General features: G+C 42.3%; 1 protein-coding gene across 1 annotated transcript; it reads right to left on the bottom strand.

The window, feature by feature from the left end:
* Window positions 1–6,603: 6,603 nt before the first annotated feature.
* Window positions 6,604–8,553, bottom strand: TICAM2 (toll like receptor adaptor molecule 2). Its single transcript, XM_003788906.3, has 2 exons — window positions 8,457–8,553; window positions 6,604–7,469 (listed from the first exon to the last, which is right to left on the bottom strand). Exon 2 carries the CDS (start codon window positions 7,416–7,418, stop codon window positions 6,711–6,713), a length of 708 nt encoding a protein of 235 aa, XP_003788954.1. The 5' UTR covers window positions 7,419–7,469; window positions 8,457–8,553; the 3' UTR covers window positions 6,604–6,710.
* Window positions 8,554–9,256: the final 703 nt, after the last annotated feature.

Here is a 9,256-nt window from a genome sequence, read left to right as displayed (position 1 = left end):
GCCAGAAGGATTGTTCCTTGGCTTTAGGCAAACTTATTAGAGGAAAGTAACCCATATGGCTGGAAGCAGACAAAGTAGGGCAACTGTCAAGCTCTGGATCTAACTGCTTAGCAGAGGCCCAGCAGTCAGCCAAGAAGGTGGGCAAGGTCAGAATGAGAGTGACTTCCGAGAATGCCTTACTCCCCTATAGCTATTAATTCACTCACTCTTCAGAAAAACTCTAAAGAAATTCTTGTGATTTCCATTTTACAAATCTGGAGCATAGAAAAATTAGATAATTTGTCCAAAGTCACCCAATAAATAAACAAGATGACTAAAATTGAACCCAGATCACGTGGCTTTACAGGCTGCACCCTCGTGAAAACATAAGGCATTTAATGGCGTAGACGTAGTAGTTTTATGTAGAGGATAATCGAAGCATGACAAAGAATTTTTGGTGGATCTATCCCATCCTGGAACTCACAGATCATGGTGTATGTGGATGTCTTGGTTTCCTTGAGTCACTGTGTCCTACATCGCTGCTCAGGGAGGCAGAAAAGCACACAGGTACATGCATCGGGAACTGTTCTCGCAATAAACACCATTTCGACTCACCTTGTGCCCTTCATTTTTCTTTGTTGCCCTAAAAGCAGGGTTTCTTTTAACATAGGGGTTACCTAGTGTGGGCAAGGAAGCCAACAAAGCAAATCAAAGCTGAGCAACCCTCTAAATGGCCAGGCCACGCACAGGGAACTCGCTCAGAGCCAGATGCCGCTGCTATTCTTGCCCAGGTGTGCTGGGACAGCATCTTTTCCATTTCCAGAGATCACAGAGTCTGTGACAGAGAAGTGCTGAGGGTGCTTGTTCAAAAGCCGAAGTGAAGAAAGCAAAATGAAGGAAAGAATGATTTTAGAACTGACAGGTTCCATCAATAATAATACAGAATTGTATAACCAGAAAAATGTTAGACATTAGCCAAGTCAACACTTTAAGTCTTCTGGAGAAAAAGAATAAAGACCAGAAAAGTTAGTGGGACAGCGCACATGGTAAGGAGCTCCCCGAGTGGAATTTAGAGGCAGCTCCCTCCTCCCAGTTGCGAGTTAGTCAGCACAGGCAAAAAAGACTAAACCGAGGGCAACCTCACAGGGCGGTTTCTCCTTTTCACTTACAAACAGCTGTGGTTTTCTCTCTGTGCTACTGGGCTCTCCCAAGACTCTCCAGTACAGGAGAAAGCAGACGGATCCACTAGGCAGCAGCATTTCAGAGCCAGACCGCTAGACACCTCAGTGATTCTATCAGCACCAGCCCGTGGTCTTGGCTATACTACTCATGGGCAGCTTGAGTCTCCAGCTTCAGTTTCATGAGACTAATATTAGACATAGTAAGAGTAACTTTGTAGGAATCAGGGGAACACTGGAGTTAATGTCAGTTAAGTGTCTGGCACAGTGATAAAAAATGAGATCTGAGGGCAGCGCCTGTAGCTCAAAGGAGTAGGGCACCGGCCCCATATGCCAGAGGTGGTGGGTTCAAACCCAGCCCTGGCCAAAAACTGCCAAAAAAAAAAAAAGAGAGAGAGAGATCTGGACCAGGCACAATGGCTTACACCACTGTGAGTCACTGTGCTAACACTCCTAGCACTTGGGAGGCCGAGGTGAGTGGGTTGCCTGAACTCACAAGTTTAGGACCAGCCTGAACCAGAGCAAGACACGGTCTCTAAAAATAGCCAGGCATTGTGGTGGGTGCCTATAGTCCTAGCTACTGGGGAGGATGAGGTAATTGCTTGAGCCCAAGAGTCTGAGGTTGCTGTGAGCTGTGACTGCAGAGCACTCTACCAGGGGCAACAAAGTGAGACTCTGCCTCAAAAAAAAAAAAAAAGACCTGTTATTACCAACATATATTTCTCTAATTTGTTATTTTTTATTGTTTTATTTTTTGGAGACAGAGTCTCAGTATGTTGCCCTCGGTAGAGTGCTGTGGCATCACAGCTCACAGCAACCTCAAATTTTTGGACCTAAGTGATTCTGTTGCCTCAGCCTCCCAAGTAGCTGGGACTACAGGTGCCTGCCAGAACATCCAGCTATTTTTTGTTGTAGTTGTCACTGTTGTGTGGCAGGCCCAGGCTGGATTCGAACCTGCCAGCTCAGGTGTTGCGGCTGGTGCCCTGGCCACTGAGCTACAGCCTCTCTAACTTATTTATCAGTTGAGAATCTTCTTTCATTCCTCCCTCAAATGATAGCATGTGTAAGAGACTTCTGCAGCATGTAACATGATGACAAGTATGTGATTATTTAAAAAATGAGTATAACCTATTTCAAACATGCAGAAGAGCATGGAAAGTAATGTATCACCACTGATGTATGTATCCATTAAAAATAGAGTGCTGTCTTGTATGTTCTGAAACCTTATACAAGTGTTATCAGATTGTCCGTATTCTTCTATAACTTACTCCCCCAGCTTTATGTTTTTGAGACTTACCCATATTCATCTATGTAGCTTTGTTTAATTCTCAAAATAACCTTTTCAGTCAGGTAGTATGACCTTTATTTTTCGACGAGGACATTGAGACCCCAAAAGCCGAGCTGTCTTGCCTCTGAGTATAGTTTATAGAGGACAGAGGTGGGATTCAACTCCGAGTAGTCTGACTCAGTAGTGGTGTTGGAGGATGTGGGTGGGGGTGAGAAGTGGGAGGAGTCCACCCAGGAAAGAGGTGGAGAGAAATTTATAATAATCCAGCCAGCTGGCAGTCAGCAGGCTCTGCAGGATGACCATGTTATCAACGATTTCCAGTAAAGCAGTGATGACATTTTTTTCCACTGGGGTAAACCACTCCTTCTCTAATCAGTCTAGACATTGTCACATTGGTAAGTGGTGTCTGAGAGCGGCTGTGGTGCAACTCGGGAGGGAGCTGAACTGAACCAAACCACAGAGAATGACAGAACAAAAAGATGGGAAGAACTGCATCTGTAGGGCGGGCGCGGTGGCTCACGCCTGTAATCCCAGCACTCAGGGAGGCTGAGGCAGGTGGAGTGCCTGCACTCACACGGAGAGACCAGCCTGACCTAGAGTGAGACCTCTTCTCTAAAAACAGCCAGGTGTTGTGGCGGGCGCCTATAATCCCAGCTACTTGGGAGTCTGAGGCAAGAGAACTGCTTGAGTCTAGGAGTTTGAAGTTGTTGTGAGCTATCTACTGTGGGCAACAAAGTGAGACTCTGTCTCAAATAAACAAATAATAATAAAAATAATAATAATCCCAGCTACTTGGGAGTCTGAGGCAAGAGAATTGCTTGAGCCCTGGAGTTTGAAGTTGTTGTGAGCTATCTACTGAGGGCAACTCTACTGGGGGCAACAAAGTGAGACTCTTGTCTCAAATAAGCAATAATAATAAAAATAATAATAATCCCAGCTACTTGGGAGTCTGAGGCAAGAGAATTGCTTGAACCCAGGAGTTTAAAGTTGTTGTGAGCTATCTACTGGGGGTGCTCTACTGGGGGCAACAAAGTGAGACTCCGTCTCAAATAAACAAACAAATAATAATAATAAAAGAACTGCTTTGGTTTTTAATTCTGTTGTTGTTGTTAATACAGGTTGAGCATCCCTAATCTAAAAATCTGAAATCTGAAATACTTCTGGTCCCAGGCATTTTGGATAAGGGATACTCAACCTGTATTGGGGTAAAATATACATGACGTAATTGATCAATTGTGATCAATACATGTGTAAGTGTCCAACTCAGCAGCATTTAGTATATGCACAATGTGGTGCAGCATCACCACTAACCATGCCCAGAACTCCCTCATCACCCCAAACAGAAGCTCTGTTCCCATTAAACATTAACTCACATCCATCCCTCCTGCCAGCCCTGGAACCTCTGTTCTTTGTGTCCGTGAATTTGCCTCATATTGGTAGAATCACACAATACTCTTCCTTGTGTGTCTGGATTATTTTACTTAGCATAATGGTTATGAGGTTCATCCATGTTGTAACGTAGCAGAATTTTATTCCTTTTTAAGACCGAATATATTCCATATATATAAGAATCTACATTTTCCATGATAACTTTGAACCACCCTGGGGAGATCTCTTATTAATAACTTTGTCTCATGGTATAGGCCACATAGTGTGGGAGTACTTAAAACGTCAGCGCCCCAGCCTGTGGCAAAGTTCCCAGAATTTCCGTGTGTGTGTGTGTGTGTGTGTGTGTATCTCTGTATGTCTCTGTACAAACATTAAGCCCACACCTTACCTTTTTTCATGCTCAGTTTAGCTATTCTAACCACCCCTTGTTTTTTTTTTTTTGTTGTTGTTTGTTTGTTTTTTGGCTGGGGCTGGGTTTGAACCTGCCACCTCCAGCATATGGGGCCAGTGCCCTACCCTTTTGAGCCACAGGTGCCGCCCAGTTTTTTGGTGTTTTTGAGACCCAGTCTCACTTTTTTGCCCTGCGTAGAGGTTTGCCTCCCTCAAACTCTTGGGATCAAATGATCCTCTGTCTCAGCCTCCCAAGTAGCTGGGACTACAGGTGCTCACCACAACACCCAGCTATTTTTTAGAGACAGGGTCTCACTCTTGCTCATGCTGGTCTTGAACTTGTGAGCCCAAGCAATCCACTCAATTCCCATAGTGCTAGGAATACAGGTGTAAGCTACCGTGACTGACTTACAATCCCTTATTACAACTGTTAATTTCAACATGTACAGTTATTCAGTACCTAACATTTTTCTTTACCATAAAAACAACATTGAACTCCAAATTGGGTAAGACATCATTCCTGGTATCTATAGAGGAGAACAAATTGATGCTTCTTTTCAAAACACTTTTCCACAGTCTTCTGGAGTTAGAAATAATCAAGTTTAGTCAAGGGTAAAGAATAAAAACATTTATTTAAAAAATACTATCTAGCATCAATTGTCCCGAGTTTGGCAGGCATGAAGGGATGTGGGCGGTTAATGTTTTATTAGTGTGTAAAGTTTGAGATACAGGGAGCATTACGGCAAAAAAAAAAGGGGGGGTATTTATTATTAAAACTGAAAAAGAAAAGTGAGTAGTAAGCTACTATAGGGACATTAAGGTTCAGAAAAAATCAAGATGCAATGAAAATAATCTTCTCCTCTAATAAGAACTAACAGGATAGGAGGGTTGACTGACTTCTACCATCTTCATAGGAATTTTGGTTCATGACTATGAAGAAGTGAATTACAAAAAGATGTGAGCAGACCCCAAAGGGGTAGAAAGGGAAGAGGGGATCAGAAGAAAAAGAAGTTAGGAGAATACTGTTACCCAAGTGTCCCTATTAAAAAGTGTATTTTTAAAAAACGTCAGTAAGCATGTATAATAATTATTTTCTGTGACTTTAAAAGTGTAGTGACAGCATTAGAAATCAATGATACTATCAATATGCAAATATAGCCTTTTGTGGTGGGCATATATAAAAGCCCTCTGCAACCATTATAGATCACATTATAAAATTCTAACTTTTTTCTTGTTCCCTTTTCTGGTTCCTAGTTTTTCCATCCCGGGAGAGGACAAAGGCCTTTACAGATCATCAATCCAACTTTCCTTTCACAGATAAAGAAGGGTAAATGGCTTGACTGTGGGCGTTCTAAGTAGCAGAGGCTGGACTCCAACCAGGTCTTGTGACCCCCAAAAGTGTTTTCTCATTACAATGTGATGTGCCTCACCCTGTACCCCATCTCTGATCTGGCCTCCAATCTGGCCTCGGTGATGCCCCCTCAGTCTCAGAAGGGCTGAAAGGGGAAGGGGCCTCTCTAGCTTGCTATGAGCATGGGGCCCTAGGAGAGGAGGTGACAAGACACATCTCCTACTTCTAACTCAGGTCCTTAAAAACAATCCGCAATTCATACATGCACACACAGAGCCAGGCCCTGGGAACACCTAGATGAGAACTATTTCCTGAGTAGAGCATTGTGTGTGAGTAAAACTTTTTAAAGAGAGGTAATTGGTTTTAAAGGAGAACATCTGGCCAATTACATGCAATCATACACCTCCTAAACTCTGCAAATAAAGCCCTGATTGCAGATAATGACTAATTCAGAGAGCCTCAGGCCCCAGAGGGCATCTCAACCACTCCATGGAGTCTCCAACTCCCACATTATCAAATGAGCCATGAATCAATGGTGGGAAATGACTCCTAATATGCAAATTTCAGCAGAAAGGGAAACACATTTGACTGGATTCTTTGAAAAGTTGCACCACTCTCCCCTCTGTTTCTGACTTTCTGTGCAGAAGCACTCAACATTCTAAATGTTCTATTCTGGCGGTTCGTATTTCTGGGGCATAGTACCCAGAATGCTTTACATTCAGGAGAGGAGCCTCACCAGAGCCTGGTGTCAGATCTCCCAGGCCCATTTCTTCCATGGGCCATCTGAGAAAAAATTCAGAGAATAAAAGTGTCACATGTTCAAATGTCTGTCATATAAGTTTTCGTTCAAGTTCAATACAAGGAATGTGAATTGAGAATTCCTTTCCCATATCCCTGAACTAAGAAGATCATGATAGAAAAGTTCTTGAAACTCTGACAGTCTTACGTGTATTGAAACATCAGAAAGTACCACGATTCTATAGATTTTCCTGCAGAGATTTGTTTTTCTTGTGCTTGGTGGCTCTGTTAGGACAAGGCTCTCTTTCATTTAAGCATTTCCTAGGAATTTCTTTCAAGTGAAGATCAATCATTTGGTTTATGAAACAGGACCTAGTCATGAATTATAGGTTTCATTTCAGGCCATAAATTGTCTCTGTACCATATTTCTCGACTCTTTCCATATGGTTTGTTGTGTCTTATACACAGATTCCTGAAAGATTCTCTCTACTTGTGTAGGAAAGCCGCGGCTTTCTTCCTCTAAGGCATTGATGGTCTGGAGAGCGAAGGGCGTCCTCTCCCGGGGAAGGGGGTTGTTCAGGGGCCGCATGGGTATGACAGAGTTGTATTTGTGCTGCCTGTTAACGGAGTTCATCAGCGACGTGTAAAACTGAAAGTTACACCAGGTATCTCTTAAAAAGTTTTCCGTCAGCAGCAAGATGGTCCACGCAGACCCGTTGACAGCGTCGTCTAAATTCTGCAAATGCTGTCTGCCGCAGGGCATCTCAGCAAAGATTATCCCTGGCTTGATACCAAAGTCATTTTGTAGCAGGTCCTGGACTCTGAGGGCTTCACCTGTGTCATCTTCGGCGTGCAGTATCACGAATTTGAGGAACACCTCTTCTTCAGCCTCGTCTGCAGGCGTCCCTTCCACTCTCGAAGCTCCCTCCTGCTTCCCTGGGGGCTGCTCGGTTGCACTGCCACGCTCAGCGGCATCACACAGGGAGACGTCTTCAGGTTTCTTGGAAGCTGACTCAGGGTGCCCTCGACTGGCGTCCACGCTGGGGCTTTTACTCCAAGAGAGAGAAAGAGGGCAGGAATGTATTTTAGACTTCCCGGTACCCATTATAAATATCCAAGGGAAAGCTTTATTTATTTCTCAGCATTTCTTTTCAATCTAAAAAAAGAAACAATACAGCAGAAGAATATTGTAAATTTAATCAAAAGATAAAAATGCAAACGTTCATTCAATTTAGAAAGCTTAGAAAGATTTTATTTTATTTTATTTTAGAAACAGGAGCCTCCAGCTGTCCCCCTTGGTAGAGTGCTGTGGCATCACAGCTCACAGCAACCTCCAACTCCTGGGCGCAAACGAGGCTCCTGCCTCAGCTTCCCAAGTAGCTGGGACCACAGGCCGGCCCGGCTGTTTTTTGGTTGCAGCCGTCATTGTTGTTTGGTGGGCCAGGCTGGATTCAAACCCACCACCTTAGGTGTATGTGGCTGGCACCTTAGCCGCTTGAGCCACAGGCGCCGAGCCAAAAAGATTTTAATATACAGGTCCTAAGAGGTAAATGATAAACGGATCACTAGGAAACTAAACTACTAATCATTCTGAGCTTCACAAGGGCTACCACAGGCAATTAAGAGTCACTTAAACAGGGTCTGCTTCTGTATAACAGGAGACATTTAGAAATTTTCAGTGGTATCATATTGGCACTATAAACTTCCAGGTTAATATTAATTATTTTGGTATTTTACTGAAAAGGTAACATACTATTCTATCCTTAAGGAATTTAAATCCAATTTCTCCATTATCAAATGTAATGTAAACTAGAAACAAGAAGATCTAAAAAAAAAAAAAAAACCCAAATATTTAAATATTAAATATAATTTTTTTTCTGTATTAAACACAAATACAAAATAGAACACAGATACCCAAAAGATGTCTGGCAGGGTCCCCTGACTCAGCATGAAGAGATTTGAAAAGTCAAATGAAGCAATGTCAAGGATTCACTGAGACAGAGGTTTTTTGTTTGTCTGGGGTCAGGCACTGCTGTGATGGTGAAGCCGATGGAGAAAAAATAATAAGGATCTGTGAAAAGGGATATGTTTTCCTAACTAATCCTGCTAATCCTGAAATACTGAAGAAAATACATTGATTTACCTAAGGAAAACTTAACATCTTGGCTTGTAAGTGATGTCTAGAAACAGCGGCTTGAGATTTTCTCCAATGAGATCAACAATGACTGATACAGTGCAGACTCATTCTTTTCTTTCAAAAAATTCTACATTCAGAGAGGAAGAATTAGATCAAGTATGAAAGAACAGTATGTGAATCTGATTTAAATAATCCTTCAGAAAGTGTTTATACTGTTGATAATAATAACATCCCCCCAAATAAGAAGTTTCAAGGGGGATTCTTTTATCAAAAGACAGAAAATTCACAACAGATAAATATAGGTTCCATGTTTTCAAATATGGTCCACAGGCTATAATCTAGAGCATTTTTATTTATTGCTTATGTACAAAGACCAGAGTTCAACAAGAAATTATAATTATGTTCATAATAATGTAAGTTGCATAGTTACATGTGCCTAAATCCAGTTTAGAAGAAATCATTCAACAAAAGTGGTAAAGACTGTAATGGGGAGAGGAGAGGAAGAAGAAAGGGGAGAGGAGGGGAGGGGAAGGGAGAGGAGGGGAGAAGAGGGGAGGGGAAAAAACACATAGAAATTTTCACTTTAACGTATATAAGGAGTAAAAAGTTTGCAGCTGCCTCTGCCTAGTGAAGAAATTGCTGACCACTGGGTCTCATTCTTATGTCTACACTTTAGGTTCTGGCTCCACGGTATATCGTGCTAGTTACCAAAAGGTATTCTAGTTCTAAAATACAACAAAACATACATCAGAAATAATAAAACCAAATTAACTTGGACTCTCTTCATTGGGTGAGATTCTGTTACT

This window comes from Otolemur garnettii, unplaced genomic scaffold (assembly GCF_000181295.1).
Source record: "Otolemur garnettii isolate 467f Iridium unplaced genomic scaffold, OtoGar3 scaffold00030, whole genome shotgun sequence".
Classification (NCBI taxonomy): Eukaryota; Metazoa; Chordata; class Mammalia; order Primates; family Galagidae; genus Otolemur; species Otolemur garnettii.
The sequence above is the reverse complement of the archived record's forward strand: the minus strand, read 5'-3'. Positions and strand labels throughout refer to the sequence as shown.